Source organism: Hippocampus guttulatus, chromosome 6, assembly GCF_054856545.1.
Source record: "Hippocampus guttulatus isolate MCC_2025c chromosome 6, RoL_Hgut_1.0, whole genome shotgun sequence".
NCBI lineage: Eukaryota > Metazoa > Chordata > Actinopteri > Syngnathiformes > Syngnathidae > Hippocampus > Hippocampus guttulatus.
Genome location: NC_141266.1, coordinates 23,539,137 through 23,564,540, shown reverse-complemented (window position 1 = coordinate 23,564,540; position 25,404 = coordinate 23,539,137). Strand labels below are relative to the sequence as shown.

General features: G+C 42.0%; 3 protein-coding genes and 1 non-coding gene across 4 annotated transcripts; 2 read left to right on the top strand and 2 right to left on the bottom strand.

Moving 5' to 3' along the window:
• Positions 1 to 303: 303 nt before the first annotated feature.
• Positions 304 to 1,933, bottom strand: LOC147204257 (uncharacterized). Its single transcript, XM_086113702.1, has 2 exons — positions 1,679 to 1,933; positions 304 to 1,596 (listed from the first exon to the last, which is right to left on the bottom strand). Exons 1-2 carry the CDS (start codon positions 1,842 to 1,844, stop codon positions 971 to 973), a joined length of 792 nt encoding a protein of 263 aa, XP_085969828.1. The 5' UTR covers positions 1,845 to 1,933; the 3' UTR covers positions 304 to 970.
• A 784-nt stretch (positions 1,934 to 2,717) lies between these two features.
• Positions 2,718 to 8,033, bottom strand: tpi1b (triosephosphate isomerase 1b). The gene is made up of 7 exons (XM_086114007.1): positions 7,815 to 8,033; positions 5,763 to 5,886; positions 5,607 to 5,691; positions 5,391 to 5,523; positions 4,483 to 4,568; positions 3,384 to 3,471; positions 2,718 to 3,283 (listed from the first exon to the last, which is right to left on the bottom strand). Exons 1-7 carry the CDS (start codon positions 7,921 to 7,923, stop codon positions 3,165 to 3,167), a joined length of 744 nt encoding a protein of 247 aa, XP_085970133.1. The 5' UTR covers positions 7,924 to 8,033; the 3' UTR covers positions 2,718 to 3,164.
• A 1,753-nt stretch (positions 8,034 to 9,786) lies between these two features.
• On the top strand, positions 9,787 to 9,842 carry LOC147204255 (U7 small nuclear RNA). The gene has a single exon (XR_015101298.1). It is a non-coding gene; the product is annotated as a U7 small nuclear RNA (small nuclear RNA).
• Positions 9,843 to 10,381: 539 nt separating this feature from the next.
• Positions 10,382 to 25,175, top strand: lpcat3 (lysophosphatidylcholine acyltransferase 3). The gene is made up of 13 exons (XM_086113987.1): positions 10,382 to 10,688; positions 12,717 to 12,824; positions 15,476 to 15,582; positions 16,585 to 16,678; positions 16,865 to 16,902; positions 17,414 to 17,592; positions 17,671 to 17,779; positions 17,879 to 17,965; positions 18,450 to 18,613; positions 19,063 to 19,210; positions 19,461 to 19,616; positions 22,906 to 23,036; positions 23,513 to 25,175. The coding sequence occupies exons 1-12, from the start codon at positions 10,556 to 10,558 to the stop codon at positions 23,023 to 23,025; spliced, it is 1,443 nt and encodes a 480-aa protein (XP_085970113.1). The 5' UTR covers positions 10,382 to 10,555; the 3' UTR covers positions 23,026 to 23,036; positions 23,513 to 25,175.
• The last annotated feature ends 229 nt before the right edge of the window (positions 25,176 to 25,404 follow it).

The following is a 25,404-nucleotide window of genomic DNA, read 5'->3' as shown; positions in this document are numbered from 1 at the left end:
CTTCTGGAATTTCTAGGGCGGCTACCACAAGTAGTACAGTACATGTGCTCTCTCTGGTTGTACATAAAAGAATATTTGAATTAAAATATTACACCTGTACATAGTGTTATTGAGGTTTAAACGTTTGTTTTTTTTAAATCCAGTAAAGTACAGTTTAGCTGGGTTTAACTTTTTGTGACAATAGGGTAACGTTTACTCTTTTAAAACATTTGTTTTTTAAGTCTTTACTTAACTTTTATGAACAATACATTTATTTGAACTGAATCATTATTGGAGTACATGCAAGCAAACAAGACACTAAAACAGTCTCTAAACAGTTTATTATATTTACTTAAGGCTCCTCACCCTCAAAAACCATCAACGTGACACGAATCTGTGAAGTAGCCAATGACAAGCCGGCTCATCCAAGGCAATAGGGAGCTGAAAGTCACAGCGTCGAAAAACATACAGGACAGGAGACACCGATAATTGGAATCATTTTTCCTCACAACTGGAAGTACACATAGAAATGGGAATGACAACACTGCACAAGTACTTTCAATTTAAAAGTAAAAGGGAAAAGCTGTTGAGTCCACGGATGTCCAAAAGAGAGGCCCCACTTCATTCGCAAACATGCCATTTAGTAAATATCAATCCATTTTCTAAAGCGTTTGTCCTCAATGAACGGTAGCCGATCCGAGATGATGGACTGCTGGTCGCTGCCCAATTGCCGGGTCCATGTGGACAGCAGTGGGCCAAGTACATTTTAAAGTTGGTTATAAGGGTGGCACTATTTTGATTCGCTTCAAGAATCACTGAATTAGACTGAACCTAACAGGCATGTTTTGGGATCTGGGAGGAAGCCATAGTACCCGGAGAACACAAACCTAAAACCTCAGAGGTAGACAGGGGAACCGCCAGTCCACCTGCTGAATAAATACTACTTACATGATAAATACGACTACATACATTTCTTTCCAAACATGGCAGGTCATTGAGGCGCATTAGGCCTCTTGTGGGCAATTCTCACGTGCCTTCCGAGAGACTCCATCCATTTGAAGGCCTTGCTGCAGTAAATGCACACGTAGTGTTTACCCTCGGTGTGTATGGTCTGGTGTCTGTTGAGGGCGCTGGTGGTGATGAAGCTCTTCCTGCAGATGTCACACCTGTAAGGCCTCTCGCCCGTGTGCGTCCTGATGTGAGCGGCCAGGTGGGAGCAGTTGCCGAAGCGCTTGTCGCAAACCGAGCAGCTGTAGGGCTTCTCCTTGCCCTCGTCGACCCCGCCGGAGTGGTAGAGGTGGAAGGGCAAGATGGGCTCGTGCAAGGCGGCCCTCACGCCTGACGCCGAGGACATGAAATCTTTCATATCTGACTCCAGGTCCTCCAGAGGCTCTGAACTGTGGCCGAGCCAGAACTCCCTGAGGCTCCTCTCGGGTTCTTTCTTCACTTGGGCAACATCACCGGGATGCTCTAAACTACTGCTACTGCCTTCGTCCTCCATGTGCTGCGACTCGGGGGCCTCCGTGTCTGCTGATGCGCCCTCCTCATGCTTCTGAGGAGGGGGAGGAGGGAGGTGGTGATGGGTGTGCTCCTGCAGCTGGGCTCCGTTACATGCATCTAGCGAAAGGAAAGAACGACATTAAAAACAAAACCACATACAAAGAAGGTTTTTCGATTGATGGATGCCAGTGAAACCGACCTGACTTGAGAAGCCTGAGCTGCATCCTGAGGCGACCGATCTCCAAGTCCTTCACGCGGCAAAGCTCCTCTTTGTACTCGTCTATTGTCTTCTCGACGGCACCGAAGATCTCGTCCGCTACCGCCGCCAGCCGCTCGTTGAGAAAAGCTTTCAAGGAGAGCATCATGTCGCCGGACGTGGAGAGGGAAAAGCTCCAATTTGCACCGCCTAGACGTAGTTTTTTACTGGACCCTGAACGTCACGGTCCGCTTGTAAATACGGAAATGAGCTTCCGTCGGGAGGAATGGACAAGTCGATTATTTGCTCCCCCTATCGTAGTGGAGGTGCAAATGCACGACAGTGCCACTGTTTTCATGCCCACATAAATCGTTTCAAATTATACAAATATGGAATAAGATTTAAGAAAATGTTCTTCGTCGTTTGATAATTTTTGTCAATTTTTGCGTCGTCCTATCATGTATCATGTTTGCCCTCAGAATTATTAATAAATCATTTTAGACAACTACAACATAAAATACAGGAAATAAAAACAACACTTTGGTGCATATCTAGGTTGTCCGGTGGTGTATCATGTTAACTAGTCCTCTGAAACAATAATAATAATTTACAATATAAAATAAAATTTAAATAAAACCACTGATAGAAATCTTCAAAATCAAAATAACATTTTGTTAGGAAATTAGAATGTGATCATCTATCATGGCATTTTGTCATGAAAAGTATTAACGTTGAATGATTAAATAACTACAATTAAAAAAATGTCACTGTCAATAAAAATAACTTGCATCAACTTGTCTTCTCCTCGGAATAATTGCATTATGTCTTGCATACTTTTATGTCATGATGTCCGTAGACTTTTGATTTGTCTCATATATACAGTAAGTTTGTAAAGTTTGCCGTTCGGCTCAAATGAATATTCTTGTACTTTCTGCAAGTGGGATCCTTTTTTCTTTTCAGTGCTCAATTCAGTTTTTATGGTCCTCAGAGGCCACACCGAATTCATCAAACTGCACAAATGAAGCAAAACAAGACGCTCAACGGATCTCTAATTGCTTTATTATGTTTCCTCAGACCTTTGTCACCCTCAAAGCCATCTGCCGTGACACAACATCAACGGGCACGTCATGGATATGCCAAATGCGAGCGCGGCTCATGTACAGCTACAGTACGGGTAGGGGAAAGCCACAGACGATGCCTTAGAAACACAAGAGGAGACACGCGCTCATCATAAATGTGATTGGAAGACGGGCTGGTAACCGTTTCAAGGAAAGAGCGAATGGTCTTTCCAGCTCGTTGTGGAAGTGGCGAGTGCACACAAGTTTGCAGGGCATGTGCCAACCCGCTCCGATCCTGTTCCTCAAAATGAGACGCGCCCCAGACACATACAAGGAGAGCATTACAGCGTTGCGCAGGGGTCTTTAATTTAAAGTGATGAATGATAGAAAGGGGGTGGGCAAAGTGTGAAGTTGATGGATCGTCAGATTCTCTACATCTTGGCGTTGATGATTTCGATGAATTCGGGCTTGAGGGAAGCGCCGCCGACCAGGAAACCGTCCACGTCCTTCTGGGAGCCAAGTTCCTTGGAGGTGGCGCCGGTGACGGAACCTGCAAGAAGAGCACACAGGAGCCGAGATCCATGCAGGACGCTCGTCGGATGGATGGCTTTTCTTTTGTTTAGTTTTTTTTCCTCTGCCCCGCGACAAACCTCCGTAGATGATCCTCACGGAGTTGGCGACCGCCTCGGACACGTTGGACTTGAGCCACACCCTCAGCTTCTCGTGAACCTCCTGAGCCTGCAAATTTACAACGAGGGAGGTGCTGTGAACTTGGAAGCGGTGGTACAAAGACGTCATTGGCACACTTCAGCAGATTTCTTCAGTCATCGATACCTGAGAAGAGTATTTCTTTCCTGATGACTTGAGTTTTTCTCCCCAAACTTGCATTTCTGCACTTTACTTTTACTTTTTCAAAATAGGCTCGTGACTTTTTTTTCCAACCACCGCGGATGACGACATGACGGTTGGGAGGGGGTGTGGAGTCAACTGTAAATATATTTTATATAACAAATTTTCAATGATCGTATTCCCGTTTGTTCATAAAAAGCATATTTTGTATAGAACACACAATTAACAGAACTAAAAATAAACATATAAATACAATGACACACAAATATCCAATGGGAGGAAGAAGCAATCAATACATGAAGTTATCAGAATCTGAATCCTTGTCATACGCGTTTGTATTTCTAGTAGTTGAAGGTGTCATATTTAGCACATTTCTGTTGCACCATGGCTTTATTTTTATTATTATTTCCCCCACCCCCAAACACACCGTGACTTTAGGTTACGTATAAAATAGCGCCATCTAGGTCGATTCCTTAGGTGCTGCTTGTAAAAAAAAAAAAAAAAAAAGACATTTTTAAAAAGAGATTTACAGGGCAACAGAATTCATTCGATATATTTAAGGACACAAGGTGGAATCAAATTTTGTTGTTGTCAATGTTGAGGCCGGTGTCAATTGTGTACAACTGCTGTTAAACGACATAAAAGGCGCAAACATCGGCTAGTTTGGAGGGGTGATTAATCGCTTGGCCCGTGATATAATTGACAGCAAAAATAAATAAATAAATCGGTTACTTTGGTACATTTCTTGCCTTCAAGTGCACCAGAGTTGAAACGGTACTTCTACTTTTCCCGACATATCATATTTTTGTGACTCGAGTATCCGTTCCCTTTGCTTAAGTATCAAGTTTGAGTACTTTTCCTGCTTTGAGCGACCGACGGCGTCAAAGAGACCGATTTTACCTGCTGGGGGGAGGCAGTCTTGCCAGTGCCGATGGCCCACACTGGCTCGTAAGCGAGCACCACCTTGCTCCAGTCCTTGACGTTGTCTGGAACAAAATGAGACAAGAGATAAGACGACTGGAAATTCCACCAATCAGAATTCCCAAAGGGCTTGAGCCCAAACTTGTATTTGGGCTTGTTTATCACACCACGTTGCAGCAAGGTACAGTTTCCGCAATCAACAGTGTGCTGCGAAAAGAAAAGAGGCAGCGGAGGGTAATGTTTGATTTCAAGAGCTGTCAGATAAGACCCCCTTGCAATTCCAACAATCGCATTTGTGCTTGTACATGACGGGAAAGGTGAGGGGAACTCGTTTATGCAATCTGGAGTGTGCGACATGACAAGAACGAAGCATTCGGAGACAATGAATGGCCTTTCCTGTGAAGCCACACGCAATAAACAAACACAGAGCTCTGGAAAACTGGGAAATTCCTGAAGCGTAACGACAACAGGTTGGGGGAACATTTTGCAATTAAGACCTTGAAGGATCAAAATACATTTTTGAAAAATATGATGCTGTGATTAAATTGTCCATTATGTACAACACACATTTGTGGGGCCATCGATTTTTTTTTTGTTAAACATTATTCAACATAAAAAAAAGATTATGACATTTAAACATTTCCTCTCTGCACCAAATAATCTTGAATAAATTCAAGTGTGTTTTTTAATGTCTAAGTCTGTTTAAGCGCATGGGAGTGGTGAAAGCGAGATGATTTTCACCAATTGCCAGTGGCCCTAGAACGCATCCCAGCTATAAATGGGGGGCGCACTTTATGACCGTAATCCTGCTAACGAACACAGAAAACCACTCACCAGGGTTATAACAGTTTGGCATTTTGTATTTCACTCTGAACTGTCCATCTTACCTGCGATGACTTTTGTCTGAGCAAAGACAACCTTCTCGGTGATGCCTGCCTCCCGTTCGTCCAGCTTCTCGCCGATGCAGGCGATCACACCGAGGCCGTTCTCCAGCGCGTGAGCCGTCTTCTGCCCGATGAGCTGGCGAGACAAGAACGGGTGAGCTCTCGTTCTCCAGCCGCGCACTATTCCAGCGTCCTTACGGTGAACGCGCACGCACTCACCTCGTCACTCTCGCCGAAGACATGGCGCCTCTCCGAGTGGCCCAGGATCACCCAGTGGACGCCGCAGTCCTTGATCATCGCAGGGCTGGTGGCAAACGCAAGTCATGGAAGGTCAAGAGGAGCCACATTTTAAAAATTCACGTGAACTGTACATACCTGATCTCCCCAGTGAAAGCCCCCTTGGCCACTTTGTAGCAGTTCTGGGCGGCGACACCAAACTTGGCATCCAGTTTGGACCTGGCAAAGTCCAAGTAGATGGATGGGGCGCCGCACACCACCTCTGTAGAAAGAAAGTGCGCCTTTTGGGTTTGGTTTTCTTATAGATTCCACATTTGCGCTGCTGAGGAGCTTAATCTGGGACTGCTTTTTTTTTTTTTAATCTGCAAAAAACAAGGCGCTGTAAAATATGACTTGGAGGACTCTTTCTGTCTCTTGGCATCGTTTTGTCCGTTCCATTTCTTTGCACTCATGGTGTGGTAAAATGACAATAAAGCGATGCTGATTGTGAACAAAATTGACATTGCGATTTAGTAGAATATAATTTTCCAAATCGCAAAGGCTGCAATTAGAAAAATAAATCAAATTAAAAGCTTCTTTTGTTCGCTTGGCAGGCTTAATTTTTTTTATTGATGTATAAGTATATTTTATTTATGTATATCGTGTCTAGATAGATTCAGTGCCTAAGAAGTGCATCCCATAAATATACACGCCACTCTTTCATGAAAGTTTAAGTGAAGAAATGTGATCATGGAGATTTGTTTGCGTTATTGTTGTAATATGAGTTAGGACTCACCGATTTACGTACTTGTTTGGTAGAACTTGGTTGTCATGGTGAACGCTTAAAAGACTGCGAGTCAAAGTCTTTAAGAAGTGAACTGAAGTTGCAATTTCATTCTTGGTTCATTTGCTTTTATTTTAGCCACAAAGATTTTGCATAAAACTAATCTATAAAACCAAAACAAGTATGTATGTATTATCCAGATAATACAGATTAAGTTATTACTTGGGTTTGTTTAAAAAAATGGATGGGGTCAGATGGGGACCTTGAAAAAAGTAAATCGCAAATATTGAGAGGGGGAGGAAAACTAAATGGGATTATTTTACATATGCATACCCGACTCCTGATCTATGAGGGGTGCTATGAGAATAAATTTTACATTAACCTGAATTATCTTCTATGCATCCACAAACTGTATAAAAGGTATTTCCTTCAGGCCCTTTTAGTGCTAAATGTTTCGATTTCGCCATTGCACCAATGCCGTGCCACAAATGTCACTACTTGAGGTACAGAAAGACATTCTGAAGCCAGCGTTACTAAATCAGCAAACAGTTGAATGTTATCGAAGGAAGTACAGCATGGTCGGATCGCACAGAGTGCAGTGAAGTTGATACACCGGTATTCAAATCGTAACTGTACCCCCGAGGCCATCTATATTAAAACACAGCCCCGTGTCATTTATGCTGTGCTAAAGGTCAATTCTCTGCAAAACCCTCTGCATGAAGTTCAGCACCGCACCGCAAAAGGTCACTTGTCAGGGTCGCATTCAGCAGACGTCACGTCTGTGTGCGTGAGGGGTGTATGGTGAGACAGGGCATAGTTCAACAATTTTGGTGTGTGTGTGTGGGGGGCTGTGAAGGACACACACATACACACGCACACACAATAGATGTATTATACAAAAGAAAACCAGACAGCGAGCGGCTGTTATTACAAACACTGTGAAAGCAGACTCAGACTCATTGTGGTGGGTTTTACCAAGCCTGCAGGAAAAGGGAGGGCTCTGCCAACTGTTGCCTTCAAATCACAACTGGAAAAATCGGACACGACAGAACCTCGGGTTATCGTTACGTTCATTGTGTAATCATTTTGCGGGGGGGGGGGGGTTCTTCTGCAGGAGACCCGAATAAGTTGCTTTAACTGGATAAAAGCAGAACGTATTGTATATGCAGTATAACAGTTTAGTTATGTCAATTAGAGATTCAGATGTTAAGCGTCGTCGGTGTACACGAAGTCACCGCAAACAGAAGCCGCAAGGCTGGACTACGTACTGTCGAACACGCCCTCCATTGACCGATGAACGTGACACGAAATCCAATTTAAATCTCTATTAACCTGCACGAACCTTTCCGCAAAGAGTTTATAATCAAGCTGTTTAACATTTTGCGCATCTTTGTGATTTCTGAAGACGACAATGGTGCTCTCCTTACCGACATTGGGGTCCACCTTGGCGGAGTTCATGGTCTGAATGAGCTCGCCGAGGCTCTTCTTGTCGCCGTTCATCTTCCAGTTTCCACCGACGAAGAATTTCCTGCTCATTTTGCCGTTGGGTGGTGTGTTCTCTGTCGAATGAAAAAGGGCGAAGTCGAGATGGTCTTGGAAGAAGAAAAAGACCAGGCGCTAGACAACCGCTCGTCTTATTTATAAAATAAGAGAAAAGTTAGCTCCTCCTCTGGGCCGGCTTGATTGGCTTGTGTCGGACCGCCCGCAAACGCGCCTCCGTCTTTCAGGAAGAGGAAGAGCAAAATGTCATTAGGCATTCAGTGGTTGTGTGGAAAATCACCTTCTCAACGCATTCCCTAATACTGTATAACTACAAAAGAGAGTCTTGAAAAAATGAGTCCGACTGGAAAATGAAACTCATTTCATTTTCACAAATACAACTTATTTTTCAAAGTCACAAAAAGCCACAGCAGATGGATGAAAAGAATGCCAGTAGCAGATCTAGGAAATTAAGCTCAGCAAAACGCTGCTTTTTAATTAGACTCGGTCTTGCTTGATTATGAGCGTGATGGGCATCATTCTGAATACGTGTACAGTGTACCGTATGAAACCCTGACTGTAGATGAGGTGATAAAAATAAGAATTAAATTGCTACGGGGAGCTGCGGCGTCACCTTGGTCACTCCATTGAAACAAACAAACAAATCAACACAATAATTTCTGGTTCCACACCTGATTAAACATATGTCTTAAGTAGAAGAATATAAGTACTAATTTTGAAAATGTACCAAAAAATGCAATTACGTACAACTTGTAGCAAAAGTCGACTCTTGCATATCTGCAGTGTGGCACCCCATGATTCACCAATTTGGTGGATTTTTTTCTTGCTTGCTTGCTTTCCTTCTTTGTTTTAAGCCTACTTTAAACAGATATTTTATGACCTGCCACAGAGAGCTTTAATTCCAAATGAAACAGAAACATTTTGATTTTTTGCAACAAAAAAAGAAAAGAAACCCCGTTTGGTTGAAGCCTCTTTCCAGTGACTGTCCAGTAGAGTCGATCTCGCATTTATAAAGAAAACATTTAAGTCAAAAGACAAATTCGAAAAAGTCATACAGTACTATTTTGTGATGTTACGTCACTCGATTGGCTTTTTCGCCGTCATCCCACCCACCGTGTTGAACCCGATTCACCAACTTCAAATTAAATCAGGAAATTCAAACCACAATTTATCAATCATGTAGTTAATGTATGTAAATATACGTATTTCCTATTTCCTCACACGTGGATATTCAACACTTGGGAAGCAGGTGAAAAAACGACACTGTGACCAAAAGCTCTGTCTTTAATGGGATAATAACACAAGTGACGGTATAATTAAGGAATTGAAGATCTTTAGATGTTTCTCCAGGAGGTTCTCAAAGACTAGCCCGCTCTGCAGCGTGGAAAAAGGCTCCCATCTGATTCCACGTCCGCGCAGTACAGTGATTAACCCAAAATGCAACCCGGTACCTCGGTTTGCCAGTGTCTGGACGTAACATTAAGTATTGTATGTCAACAGGAAACATCCTTCGTTTTCCAAATGTTGACTGCCCTCAATTAAGCAGTCAGTATCTGTTGAAGTCCACCGTGGGCCAAATGATTTAAGTCAAAACATAAATTAAAAAAAAGAACGATGTACTAAAGTTTCGCCATTTGATTGGCTCCTCCGCCGTCGCCCACACAGCCGATTGGTCGATTTGGAGTTGAATCTGAATAATTAGTAGACTACCGTCAATGTTTTAAGATCAAACCACCACAATTTATAACGTCGTAGTCGTTTGAGAGTTACAATGTTAATTATTTGGACAATTACGAGGTGGGGGGGGGGGTAAGGGGTGGAATGAGACTTGGACGACACCGTGACCAAAAGCAATCGCTCCAAAGTTATATAATCAGTACAGTTAACCATCCAGGTTAGGAATGTGAAACTCTTTAGATATTTGTCTAGAAGGTTTCTCTTAAAGAGAAGCCCACTCACTGGTTAAAACAAACAAATAAGTAACGCCGCAGAAGATGTCATTGTCTGCCTTATTAAAAGAATTTGGGGTCCAATTTCGCTGTTATACGAATACTGGGAAGCAGAGAATTGTCACTGAAAGAGTCGTATCGTGGCAAATGTTAGAATGTAAAACCCACGATTACTGGCAACGGTTTAAAGAAACAGAAGTGAATGCTTGCGACGACAATCGCTGTCATTAAAAACTAGATGCCAATCTTCTGTGTTCTTGAGTCTTGCCACTTGGAGGCACGCTTGCTCCGCCTAACGATCATTTCCCACAGTTTTTAACGCCCTCATAGTTTAAAAAAATAGCACCGTGTGAAAACATGCAAACATCTAAACGTATGACGACGCAATATGATTGAACACAGTGGAACCATTCATTTGAGGGGACTACTTATTCATATTCATAAGAGCACGCTCCATGATTGGCTGGGGATGATGGACTCTTTTTCTCACCCAATGAGCTCCTGCTCTCGAGCTTTATATTAATAAACACGTCACTCGACGTTGCCCCAACTGGCTCACTTGGTGAGACGACATCGAAGGAGGCAGAATGGTCCATTTTTGAGAGGTCGGAGGGGGCCAAACCTCTGCGGGTTCACACGCAACGTAGTCTATCTTGACTGCGTGCGCGCGCGCGTGTGTGTGTATGCGTGAATGCATGCGTGTGTGAGAGAGTGTGTGGATGAGTTCAGTGACCCCTCGCGTAGAGACATTTCCGCCCACAGTAAAGATGGCGCTTCCCTGGCTGGAGAATCTTTCGGACTCTTTGGGTTCTTCCGAACCCGCTGTTCGTCTAATATTGTCAATTTTGGTCGGTAAGTTCTTCATCTTAACAATTCGGGTTAATACCAGCGCTGGTTGAGAAATCATTTAGGTTTTGTACTAGAGCAGTGACTGTGTTGTTGCGTGGAACTGTCACCATAACGTCTTCCATGTACTGTTGTGACAGTTTCAAACGGAGTTTACCCAAGTACAAACGAGCCCGTTATGTTAAGTACTGTATTGTGCTTGTCCATAACGCGTTTTATAAACACGCCAAAACGTGAGGGGGCATTGCCGGTTAAGTTTGCTTTTTAAACGAAGCTAACGATCAAACAACTTTTGAGCAGCGATTTTCTGTGTGTCATCTCGTCACTTTCAGGCCAACGTTCGTTTGAAATTAAGTGGTCGAAATAACCGTTTCGTCGTGTGTAAGGCGTCCAATAATCACTTTATAAGGTTGCACGAGGGAAACACTTTCCAGGGTCAACATTGTGCAACTGTAACTGTAATTTGTAACATTTACGTCCGACAGTATGGCTTGACGTGGAACTGTGTGGGTGAATGCCAATATGTATGTAATGTTCTGTGTTCTGTATGGGTTTTCCTCTGAACTTTGCCCTGACACACGTCGAGGCCAGCAAGGTCACAAGGCAAGGCAACATACTGGCTCTAAATCTGATAGTCTGCATGTTCCCTGTCCTTGTTTGTTGCTTAATGGCTCTTGCATAACCTAGTGGTCTGAAGGCAAACACCTTTTTAAAGGCCCAAATTAGGAAAAAGAGTGACTGGGTGATGAATCCATTTTATCGGTAATTATTAAAGTTGATTTGTCGATTTAAAGGCCTTCTCTAGGTCAAAGCACGTCTGGGCTGACATGCGCTGCTTGCACTAACAACAAAGACATAGTGTCCATTTAGGCATTGCAAAAGAAGCAATGTGGGCAACTTTTGACTCAAGTTATGTGCTTCCAAATTGTAAATATTTTGCCACGGTTTCCTCGCCCCACCTGTTAAACTGGACAATTAGAAGCGGGCATTACTCGTGCTCGTACGTATTGACGAACCGAGCAATACAGTGTGGCCGCTCATTTTGTGTTAAATTGTTGAATATTTAAAACGGTAATGCATTGAAGATTGTGTTTCCGTACATGTTTTGACAAAAGGGACATTTTCCAAGAGGAAGCACTTCATTATTTTATGTAAAGAAGCAAATATTTATTTGAATACCCTCCTTGTCATTTACCGTTTCCCTAATCTAAGAAGGGGAAAAAAAATTAAAATCTGAATTTTTGTTGGGAAAAACATATAGAGGTGTATATATATTTTATTTCATGGCTATATTGCCCGGTCCTTGGAAAAGTTTCATCACCATTGGTGCACGAAATAATACAATAGTACAAGATGTAACAGAAGAACGACCTGGTCCATAAATATTATGACATGGATGCAGTTTTCATATTTTTGGGCTTTAACCCTTTCATGCACAAATTATGATAATAAGATAAGATAAGAAAACCTTTATTAGTCTCACAATGGAGAAATTCCAGATTCACAGCAGCAAAGTTATGAAAGGAAGAAGTAGAACAACAAAATATAGAAGCTGCTGGAAAGGCAGCCACTATAACCTACATCAATATACTTAAGGATCCCCCCCCCCCCCCCCCAAGATTCATTCTCATAGCAGAAACCACTTTGAATAGCTTCCCACCGTCGTGACCACTGTCCCGGAAAGAGGGAAACACCTCTTCAATGGATTTGAAGATAAAGAAGATGTGCTTTAAACGCAGACTTTCAGCTTTTATTCGAGGATCTTTACGTTCAAATCAGGCGAATGGTTTTGAAATGACAAATGCCTCGCACATTTGGAAAGAAGAAATAGTGGCTGAGGTTTAAGAGACGAATAAAACTATATTTAGCTCACCTTTCTGATCGTTTACACACCGGATCTCTTTTGCGGCTGACTTTTACGTTTGAAGATGAGCTTTTCAAAACCGAATCAACTTGTATTGGATGTCATGAAACTCTCACTGTCATTTTGTCGTTGCCGGTGTTGATATTTCCTCCACTGTCTCTCTCCTGCAGGATATCCCTTTGCGTTGATCTACCGGAGTTTCTTGTTCCACCAGTCGGCCACCGTTATCCACCTGTTCCACACGTTCTCTGGACTGGCTCTTGCCACATTTAACTTTGGTGAGATGAAAAGCGTTTTACAGAGGTTTACAAGCTTGTCCTGTGCCCACGCGGATGACAGCAGGTCTATCCAGTGGTTTAAGTGTGTGTGTGTGGGGGGGGCGGGGGGGGGGGTGCCGGTGGGTAACAGCAAATTATCAAGTTCATTAATCAAGGTCGAAAAGACAAGTTAAGCTAGCCGTCATGCCACTAGGTGGGCCACCTTCAAAATAAAAGTCTGTGAGAGTTCAGGGGAAGCTGTGCGCACTCTCAGCGGGGATTTGAATCGCACAAACACTTACAATTTACTGGAAACTATACTGAGGGCTAATTTAGAGAGAAAAAAAATGAAGATACCTGAAATGCTTTATGTGAAAAGTCAAGGACGTTTTTCCGTTTCCTCGCTGAACTACGCGGTCATTAGCACCCATTTTGTGCTTGTTGAACCCATCCGCTCTCCCGGAGAGCTTAACAGCCAATTGTGTGCCCAATTTTCTTTCCTCCAATGTCAACTCTTAGAGTGAATTTTTTTTTCTGAGGGGCAGCAGCAGACGAAGCAACTGCTCAAGACGCCCTGGTCACGACCAGCCCACCACAAAGTGCGATCATGTTTTTTTTTGGGGGGGGGGGGGGGGTAGGGAGGACCCAAATAAAATTCTGCTCGGGCCAGCAGTGGTTGCATGAGTGTGCTCCATATGCTAATCTGTGGAGACCACACACAACTTTTATCACCACTTGCGTCTCTTCGGTGGATTTTCTCACCTCTTTCTTGAGAATATCTCCGGGCTCATGAGAGCGTCTATTGATGCACTTTTACCTTTTTTTTGGTTTGTTTTTGCATGCGAGATTTGGAACGAACATTTCCACAGGCTGATTTTGCCGGTTCTCGTAGCGATGGCTCAGCGCCCTCAGGGCACCGATGTGCATTTGTGTCGTATTTGCATGCAAAGCAGTCTCGGTTGAGTGCGAGTTGAAAGGTTTTCCAACAAATTCAGTTATTTATGGAGGGGAAAACTCCTGAGGCTGCTTGCAGTAAGCCCATTTGTGGATGAAGATGCAAGTGAAGGGAATCAAACAAAAGCAAAATACAATAATTGCATTTCATGTGAGTCATCGGCGATGGCTGCAATTTTATCCCCGCCACATATGTGGGCCATGTTTTTTATACAGCTGCCATTCATTTTCATACTTCTGTACAGCTGCAATGCATTCCTCGCATTTTTGCTCAAGGGCCATTTTAGATTTTCTTTTTTTTAACGTGGTGCAGGTCCTTCGTAGTTTAAAAAAAACAGTGAAAACGTGTATGCAAAATATGTCAAATAGTTCATCCAGCAAACATTTTCCACCAAGTATCACCTGAAGAAATATGTCAAACCATCATGGCCAACACTGAAATATAATTCTGTCGTGTTTTTTTTTTTTTTTTTTTAAATGTGGCAGGTGTTATTCCGAAAACGTATATTTCAGATTATTGAAGACACTGTCGCATTATGCACCGTTTAAATATTAACACATGCTCAAATATAGCAAAACTTAACCCCCCAAAAAAGTGAAAAAGAAAGGTTACTTCAATAATTGAATCAAATAAAATGTATTGAATAGAAGTTACTAAAAAACTGTACCGGAATAAAGGTTTGGGTAAGGGGGCCGGTTTTAAAAGTTAACTGAATTGTATTTAATCAATGTAATATACTACTAGATAAGAAAAAAATACGACACTCTAACCCAGGGGTGTCAAACTCAGGTCCTGGTGGGCCGCTGTCCTGCATGTTTTCCAAGTCTCCCTGTTGCAACACACCTGATTCAAATGAACAGATCATCGGCAAGCTCTGCGCAAGCCTGACATTGAACTTGATCATTTGAATCAGGTGTGTTGCAACAGGGAGACTTGGAAAACATGCAGGACAGGGGCCCACCAGGACCTGAGTTTCACACCTATGCTCTAACCTGAACATGTATAAGTCCATTTTAATCAAACAACTTTTCGGTCGAAATAGCTAGCAGCAAATATTACACGACTATTGAAAATAAAAATGCTTGGTCGGCCAGGTTAAAAAACAAAACGAAACGCATTCAGCAGACCATGCTTTGCTTTTGTGCTGAGCAGCCTGAACAAAGTTTGCGTGTTTTGACCGAATGGCTGATGGCGTGGCAAATTTGCATCAGACGGCAGACAGGAATTGGCTCGCTTGTTTATCCCGGTTGGCTCTCATTTGATCGGAACTTTTACCATCAACTGCCAAGTGTGGCTTTGTTCCATCTGTGTCGCAATACATTCCCATTCCTGTTTCATGGCCTGATATTTCCTCTTTGCTAACCACGGTGCCTCTCTGTGGTGGCGTCACCCCGCCACCCTTCCCCCCAAAAAATAGAAGTTTAAAAAAAAAAAACACTTGTGTAGTGCCTTCGGAAAGGATGTGTTGACTTTTTCACATTGATGCATTTTCTCTTTTTTCCCCTCCCCCTTATTATTATTATTTTTTTTGGTGGCTGCTCTTTGGATCTCACAGCAGGTCTGTTGCTTAATCTCTCCTCTTTGTGTAATAAGACTTGGAAGCTTGTCGCACCAATGAAGTGTGTCCGCTGCCGCACTCACCCATCACTTGTAGAAGTAAGCGAAGCACATTGAGTCGAGTGAGTCCGATTGATCTGTGCCCTCCCACCCCCGACAGGTTCCCAGATCTATCACTCGGCAGTATGCATCTTTGTGCAGTTCCTGATGCTGAGGCTCATGGGAAGGACGGTAACGGCCATCCTCAGCAGCTTCAGCTTTCAAATGGTGAGGCATCCTCACGGAGCGGGGGGGGGGGGGCGTCTTCTTTATTCGTTAGTTGTTTTTTTTTCCAAACACAAGCAGTGCACAACCAAAAATCATGACCACTGCTCCTAAATGTAGAAAAATTAAAACACTACTTTAAATGTCTTGCCCACGTTTTTAAATATGCCTACGAGCAACCATTCCAGAAATAAATGCTACTGTTCCTAAGTACAACTCTGCTGTTGTGATTCCGCATGATTTAAGTCATGCATTTGTGCTGCTAGAATGTTGTGGTCACTTGGGCACCAAAGATATGTTTCTCGGAAATAAAAGTAAAAAAAAAAATAAAAATAATAATCAAGATTTTCAAAAGCCCTATTCTGGATTCAGACAATCATTTTCCCACATTCCACACGCTTATCTTGTCGGTTGAGCATGAGCCTGTATGAGCATTTTAAGAGTCGTATTGAAATCTCATTTGAACAATTTGAAAAAAAGAAGTGGAAAAGCTGAAATGCATTTAAAAAAAGTCAACGAATTGCTGAGCGCATCATAGGGAGTCCACCACCCATAAAATTAATCACAGCGCGCCGTACACCGAGTGCTCTTTTTTTATATTAGCGTACCAGGAGATGATTTCCTAATCTCTGCTTTTCGACGAGATCGATGAATGAAGAGGCGTCCCAAGGCGTTGGTCCGTCGAGTTTTCGAGGGTGAAAGTCCTCATTTTCTTCTCCGTCGTTTCTCCGGTCCTTGCTCGATGTTCCTTTTCCACCCTAATAATCTCTATCGCGCGTTAATGAATAACCCGTCGTCCCTCTTGCCGTGAGCGAATGTACATTAACATACCGTATTTGTAAAATGTTGATGTTTTGAATATGTGCTCAGTTCAATTTATTTATTTTTTTTTGTCCTCACATTTGCGTTAATCTGTTTAGCTAATGTGCTGTTTTGTTTCCCAGTCGTTTTTACGAACAGGGCATGTTTATGGAAATACTCCCCCCCCCCCCCCCCCTCTTACAGTTGTACCTGCTGGCAGGCTACTACTTCACAGCGACGGAGGAGTACGACATCAAATGGACGATGCCTCACTGCGTCCTCACGCTCAAACTGATTGGTATACCCTCCTTTGGCCAAAGCAGGCGCCTGCGCTTTCTGTTTTACGACCGCCGTCTTATCAGCGCTTTATCACGGCCATTAACCGCTTGCGCACGCCGGCCCTCCTTGCTTCAAGGTCATGATTTCATTCATTAGCCACCCTAACACGGTTCCTTACGCCCCTTTTTACGCTTTCTGATTCCAGGTTTGGCATTTGATTACTATGACGGCGGGAAAGAACCAGTGAGTTGGTTGATGTCGTTGCTTCTTTTTTTTTTTTTTTTTTTTTTCCTGCTTTTGTGTTTGTCTTCTCCACATGCACTCACCGGCCACTGCACTTGGTAGACCTGCAATGCTAAACATTCATTTGGCCGGGAGGAGAACCAATGCCAGATTTTTGCGATTGTGAATAAATGAGACCGGGGAGAAATTGCTTCAAAACGTTACCCGCCATTCACGTGACCTCTAACTTGCACAGGCGGGAAAAAGTTTTGAAACAATCTCTCTCCGGCTCGTTTTACGTGCGTTGTAAGAAGCCGTCACTAGAACAGGTGGACGTTGTGGGCAACATAAATACAAACACGAGTACAATGTTTTGCAAATGCTCAGCAAACGCAAATAGGCACCGAATGCAGATTTCACGCAGCCATTTTTGCGATTGCGAGCACTCTTGGCTTTGCGTTTCCTCCCCCAGCTGAAATCTAACTGTCCATCCAAATGTTTTCTCCGCTCATGTGCGACGCTCACCGCTTAGGCGGAGCTCAGCGCGCAGCAGAAGAGCGCCGCCCTGCCGCGCGTGCCCTCGCTGCTGGAGGTGCTCGGTTTCTCTTACTTCTACGGCGGCTTCCTGGTGGGCCCGCAGTTCACGCTGCGCAGCTACCAGAAGCTGGTGGCGGGAGAACTCAGCGACAGCCCGGGAAAGCCTCCAAACAGGTAAAGAAGTCGGCTCGCCCTTTCAGCGGATGGCGCAGCTTGCCCTTCCCACCATCTTTTCATGTTTTGTCCTTCTAGCGTCGTACCGGCTGCGAAGAGATTCTCTCTGGGTTTTCTCTTTCTGGTCATATTTGCAATATTTAGTCCTCATTTCCAAGAGAGCTACTACTTGACGGATGAGTATGACGTGAGTATCGGCATTGCCATTTGAGGCCCTGGTGGGGGGCGGGGGGGGGGAGGCGGGAGTGGCCCCGAGTCTTGTGTCACTTTTGTGTTTTCTCCGCAGGCTCACCCGTTCTGGTTTCGCTGCTTATTCATTATGATTTGGGCCAAAATCATATTGTATAAATATGTCTGCTGCTGGCTCATAGCGGTAAGTGTGAATGAACATCTGCCTATGACACAGACTACAAGACTTGTATCAAAAACCTTTGCCATTGCAAAGTTAATGCAACAATTCTCACAAAAAGTCGGGACGATCACGTCACAAAATAGGGGCGGGACACCAAAATATTCATTAATTTCAAGCGCTCTGAACATTCATCGGTATAAATAAATAGGATGTACCATAGACTGTTTTGTTTCATAGTTTGGCTAGTTCGTCCTGGGACTTAAACTCGGGTGCGACTTGACAACTGAGGATATATTGATGATGATGAGAGCTCGACCTCGCTCCCTCATCGTGCTGACGGCCGAGAGCCCCTTCCAGTTGGATTTAGAAATTCTGAATCTGACTACAGAAAAGTTTTTCTTTTTAGTTTAAAATGGCTTACCTTCATGAGACAAGCAAACGTCTTCTAGTGCCCAAAATATGATACTCAGCAAATGTGACAGTGATGATGATGATGCGTTTGCAGGAGGGCGTCTGCATCTTGGCCGGGTTGGGTTACAACGGCGTGAGGGAGGGCCAGCACCAGTGGGACGCTTGCGCCAACGTCAAGGTGTGGCTCTTCGAGACCACGCCGGTCTTTGGGGGGACCATCGCCTCCTTTAACATCAACACCAACGCCTGGGCCGCCAGGTCAGTGCGGCACCCAGAAAAGAAACTCGAAATGGCATTTTTTTTGTACATCTGGTTCAAAAATGTGTGGTCCTTTGTGCCCCCCCCCCCGACCCCCCGCAGTTGTACTGATGAAAAACTGTGGCCCCTTCTGTCATTTTAGTTGCCCACCATGATTTAATTAAATAAAGCACTGCAGGTAAATGTGATTTTCACCCAATCAGTGGAAGCAAAAGCCCCACTTTGCTCCTTAACACGTTGCCCAACTCAAACAGGAGGGGAGAGGAGAAGCGGCAGTAAAAAAGGACAAAATGGGGGAGGGGGCGGCGGTCAGCCCAAGCGACTTGTCACATTCATGGTGTGGTTTAACCAAAATGAGAGTGTCGAAAGAAGTATTAAGCTTTAGGATTGAAATATTTCTGAAGCGGTTGGCGTTTTCCTGACCGTCGTTTCTATTTTTGGTTTTCCAGGCATGTGTTCAAGCGGCTGAAGTTCTTGGGCAACAAGACGCTCTCCCATGTGTCCACTCTGCTCTTCTTGACTTTATGGCACGGTCTTCACTCGGGATACCTCATGTGCTTCTCCATGGAGTTCTTCATCATCACCGTTGAGCGACAGGTAATTGTCATTCTTATCTCAGACCTTTCAAGTCATCATTCCCCCGCGTTTCCCTCATTGAAACCCCGCACAGCGTTTTAATGATGAGACTTGTGCGTCTTGTTCTCGAGCGACTCAAGCGTATTGATCCGATGCATCTCCCTTTTAAATGCGCCTAATATTAAATATCGACTCTGATCTTAATTTGGCAAGCGGCCCACTTTACGAGGAGAAAAAAAAAATCCCGGTGTGTGTGTTTCTGCTGTGACAGTATCAGGCCTTGGTGCGGGACAGTCCAATGCTGAGTCGTTTGTCCAAGGGGCCACTTTTGCCTCTCATCTACATCATCCAGCAGATCATTCACTGGCTCTTCATGGGCTACGCGCTGGTGCCCTTCTGCATCTTCTTCTACGACAAATGGCTCAAGGTGCGTTGCGAACCGTCGTGCACAGACAAGAAGGATCCAGACATTCGGACCAAAAGTTGACTTGAGTTGTGCTTTGGGAAAAAAAGGAGTCTTATCACAATGCTTCTTCACATCTGCTGTTGTGGGTTTCATTTTTTTTTTAAGTATTTAGGCCACCCTGAAAAGTAAAATACTCACTACGATATTATAAACGGAATGTTAAAAGAATAAAAGATGCATATTTTCACAATAAAAGACTGACTTAAATGTTTATAAACAAACAGTTACCAAAGAGTAAATGCCGTCTATTGTAATGTACTTAAAAGTTAAATACAACTGAACTGTCCCTAAAAAATGTACTGTACATGAAAAGGAAAAAAATGTATACTGGATTTTTTTAAAAAGTTTAAACTGGCTGAATCAAGTTTCATTTTAATATGTTTGACTCTTGTTTGTTTGTTTGTTTGTTTGTTTGTTTATTGAACATAAAACATATATACAGTAATAATTTGACAGAAAATAAGGTAGATAAAAAAAGAAAGAAATCAATCTTCATACAACACAGTTATTATGTTCAAGGGAGTAGGAAGAAGTAAAAAACTTATCTAGTCCTACCCCGTTATGTGATTGTATCTAATAAATCATTTTTATATCAATCAGAAAAGAAAAAAGTAAGAAGAAAGAAGTCTCCATTAAGGCTCATACTTTACCCTTAACCGTGATATTTTTACAACTTTTGGTTTGTATCGGGATTATATACTTCCACACCCTGACACTCTTGTGTCAATTTTCTCTTGTATTCATAATGGATATTTATATACCTTTCTCTATTTATCAACTTAGTTCTGATTTATCATTATATTTAATGTTTTGAATTTATCATTTTAACTCTGATTGATGTAGGTTGTTTGTACTATTTTTTTGAATTTGTTTTTGAACTCAGCAAGCGATTTACTCATTTTCAGGTCCGTTTCGAGATTATTCCACAGATTAACACCTTTGATAGATACACTTCTTTGCTTGATGTTTGTTCTTGTTTTGAGTTTTTTGAATAAGTTGGTACCTCTTAAATCATAGCTGCTTTCTCGAATTTCGAAAAACTTCTGAATGTTTTGGCAGAGCAGGTTATTGTGTGCTTTGTACATTAATTGGGCGATTTTAAAGTCAACCAGGTCATAAAATTTCATCGTATTTAATTTGATAAATAGTGGATTTGTGGGTTCCGTATATTTTGATCTATTAATAATTCGAATTGCTTTTTTTTTGTAGGTTGAGAATGGGGAGTGTGTTTGTTTTGCAGGCATTTCCCCATATTTCCACACAGTAGGTCATATATGGTAATAATAATGAAGTGTATAATGTGTACAAAGATCTCTTATTTAGCACTTCCTTGGTTTTGTAGAGGATCCCTACGGTTTTGGCTATTTTTCTTTTTACGTTATCGATATGTGGCTTCCAACATAGTTTTGAGTCTATTACTAATCCGAGAAACTTGGTTTCATACGCTCTTTCTATCTCAATTGAGTTTACCATAATTTTAGCTTGGTGTTTGATTGGTCTTGTGCCAAAAACAATTAACTTCGATTTTTTCAGGTTAAGTGACAATTTATTTCTGTCGAACCAGTTTTTTAATTTGTTTAATTCGTTTTCTACGGTTGTCAGGAGCTGTTTCAGATTTATTCCAGAACAGTAGAAAGTTGTATCATCAGCAAATAGGACACATTTAAATTGTTTTGAGACCTTGCAGATATCATTTATATATAAGATGAATAGTTTTGGACCAAGCACTGACCCCTGAGGAACTCCGTGAGTGATTTTTAGTTGATTCGTTTTTTTATTGTTGAGTTGCACGTACTGATATCTGTTTTCTAAATAACTTTTTATCCATTTATAAGCTACACCTCTAATGCCATATCTTTCTAGTTTTTTCAATAATATACTGTGATCTATTGTGTCAAAAGCTTTTTTTAGATCTAGGAAAACCCCAACAGTAAATTCTTTGTTGTCTATATTAGTGGCTATTGCTTCCACAAACTCCATAACTGCCATTGAGGTGGTCCGTTTTTCCCTGAAGCCATATTGATTCTCACTTAACAGCGCATGCTTTTGTATAAAGCTATCAAGTCTGCGAGAAAATAGTTTTTCTAATATTTTTGAAAATTGTGGTAGTAGTGATATTGGTCTATAATTTGTAAACCGATGTCTTTCTCCACTTTTATAGATTGGAATAACTTTAGCAATTTTCATTTTTGATGGAAAGATACCAGCTTTGAATGACAGGTTGCATATGTGCGTGAAAGGTCGCACTACATATTCTATAATCTGCTTTATTATTGTCATGTCAATATTAAAGCAATCAGTTGACTTTTTATTTTTAAAGGTTTTTATAATATTTGATACTTCTTCTTGTTTTACAGCAGTAAGGAACATCGTGGAGGAGTTTTTTTCTACATATCTATCTATTTCAAACAAGTTTGTTGGATCAGGAATTTGTTTTGCTAGGTTACTGCCGATGTTGACAAAATACTCATTAAATTCAGTTGCTATTTCTGCAGTTTTTTCCAAAATAGTATTTTTGCCTTTGATAAAATACTCTGGATAATACATTTTTTTAGGACTATTTCTGATTACTTGGTTAAGTATCTTCCATATTTCTTGTGTGTTACTTTTATTCTGCTCTAATAGTGCATGATAATGATCTCTTTTACTGGTTCTTATAATATTTACTAGTTTATTTTTATAGGTCTTATATTTTTTTTCTGCTTCTTCAGTTCTCAATTTTAAAAACAATTTATATAAATTGTTTTTCTTTTTACAGGAAGCAGAGAGACACTTGAACATCTTTTTCTTGTGCAACTTTTAACTGTTGCAAATTTGATTTGTGTTTAATTCAGTGATGCTTTCATGTATATTGTAGCTTTTTAGTCTGCCAGCATAATCCTGACACAAACTACTGTTGCATCGATATCGCAGCGCCATATGCAGATTGAACTCAAACAGTGCAGCAACACATGTAGAAAGACAATCTGGGGGAGGCATGGATCAATGGTACCCAGAAGTTGGGGTTTGATCCCCGACCAGTGCGACCACGTCAAAGTGTACATGAGAAAGATACTGAACCGTGATGCTGCGTCATTTGTCGCTCAGCGAGGTAACAATGTGAAGCGCTTTGAGTACCAAAGTACCGATCATCTGAGAGGAGTTGCGACATCTCAACGAAAGCCATTTCGGTTTGTCTATTGTATGTTTCCCCCGACCGTTCTGCATTTGTACGTCCTGACGATGGCTATCTCTGCTTTTTGTGTTGCAGGTGTACTTCTCTGTGTACTTTTGCGGTCACGTCTTCTTCCTCGTAGCATTTTTAATCGTGCCCTACCTGAGGAAGGCGCTGGTGCCTAAGAAGGAACGCAGCCCGCAAAAGCAGGATTAAACGACGGCTCGGTACGCAGACGCCGCACTACCTGGTGTAGAGTTTGTCCTCGAAAATTCGAAGAAGAGTTTTTCTACACATGCATTGGAAACACTGCGCATCACACAAGCTGGATGTCGTTCAGTACATTGCTTCACATCTGCAGGATGGAAACCTGTTGGAGCATTTTTAGTCTACAACCAGCTCAAGGTCCATGTACTAGTACACTCTTACTCATAAAACAATTCAGATCAGTAATAGAACTATTTTACCTGGGGTTTTTTTTGTTTTGTTTTTTGTTTTTTCCCCCACTACTTATGCCGTTTTGGGCCTACAAGTACACAAGTGAACCTCAAGCGAGTAGGCATATGTCATGACTAGTAGCCTGCCGGACGCTATCCAAATGTTCTGAAAGATTTTTTACTTGACTCACAGAGTTGTTGTTTTGGAGCACGTTAACTAGCTTTAAAAAAAAAGATGTTCAAGTGTCTCTCTGCTTCCTTTGCAGGTCAAAATCTCCACTGAAGGGAACTGTGACTTTCAAAAGGAGCGGAAAAGAAAATATTTTAAGGCCTTTAAATATATATATATATAAATATATATATATATATATATATATATATATATATATACATATTTCCATGTGAAAATAAATCTCTATATATTTTGTGTAAAAAGTAAGGACGTCTTTATAAACATTTTTGGAGAAATGTTTACAGGAAAAACGACCATTGTGCCACACGGGCTAACTGGGGAACCCGTCAGGGGCAAGCAACTTCACGATTGAATTCTTATTTTTAATCCTCTGGAATACACTATTTGCACTCAGCAGTCACGGGTTCGGAGCCTGTCGTTGGTCAATAATTTTAGTTAAATTTTTATTTATTATTATTATTTTTTTTTTTCATGATTCTTAAGTTCGCCGTCTCCAAACTACAGCGGCAGCAGCAAAGCTTCACATGAGGTGGAAGCGAGGAGTCAGTGCGCTTTTGGAATGTAACAATAAAACACTGCTGCCTCTGCTGCTGCGCCTTGCAAGAACAAATGATGCCCGTTGATTTGTGAGATCAAGATACCAGCGCTGCAATTCGCACGCACACAATAGTTTACAAAAGTCAGGGCTCCCCTCACATATTGGCAATATTTTATGATTTCTATTCATGGGACAACACAAAACGGTTGTTTGTTTTTTCTTCTTCTTTCTGCCTACATTCTTGCTGCTGGAGGCTGTAAATTTCCCCAGTGTGGGACTAATAAAGGATATCTTATCTTATCTTATCTTAAAAGAAATGACACTTTGCTCCTTGGTAAAATTAGTCAGTGTACAAGCAGTGTACATTTGCTGTCCCCACAAAATAAATCATCAACTCTTGTCGTTGTCAATTTAATGCGTCTTCAAAATAAATAAACACAGTCATTGTCTATAACAACAACAACAAGAAAAGTGATTCCACCCCTCAGTGAAAATGTCACCTACTTTTCATCGCAGTGAAGTGTCATTTCTTCAGATTTGCTAATATAAAATGTGAGGGGTGTCCTCATTTCTATGAGCTACTGTACAGACACAAACCCAACCGACTCAACATGGCCTTGTGTTCATGAATGTTTTCGCTGTTTTACCTTTGCTTGTAATTTGTTTTTGAAACAAAAATACTTGATTTTATAATTCAATGGCAATATTTTGTAGTTTGTAATAAGGAAATCACGCTTGTCACTTGCTCCAGTCTATGGATGTTCTTTCCCTGACTTGATCGTTGCCACTTCCTTCAGCTGTTTTGTTCGTATATGAAAAGGAGCAATTGTGTTGTTATTTTAAGTCTCCTCATTTTTTTAAGGGGGCGGGGGTGACAGTTATCTCATTATGAAGCAGCTGCTGAGGAACATTGTGTGCGTCACCTGTGCTGCCTCAACTGGGGATGCATCTCATCGTCATCCTACTCTGCAAACTGCCTCCAGCATCTGCCTGTCAATTTTTTAAACATCCCCATGACCATGATTAATGGCGATTTCAAGGGTTTCCTGTTTATTTTATGCCTTATTCCCACCAAATGTTAAAAAAAATCTTTTTTTATAAAAACAATGGGACGGACCCATGGGGGAAATGTGATTTTTTTTTAAATACGATTTTCTAATGCTGAGTAATTTAAAAAAGTGCTGCATTTCAAAACTGAGATGGTCCTGTTGTCTTCTTCTGCTATGACGTCATTTTGCAGTTTAATGCCTGCGTGGGGGTGTGGGTGTGTCGAGGAAATGTATTGATTATCTTAAATATACATTTTTACGCAACACAACAAGACGTGATTGTTTGAGATTAAAAACTAAATAAAAACCTGAGCACCAGTGTGCCACCAAGGTGCTGAAGGAGGACGTAGCCGGAGAAGGACGCAGTGTGGGCGGGTT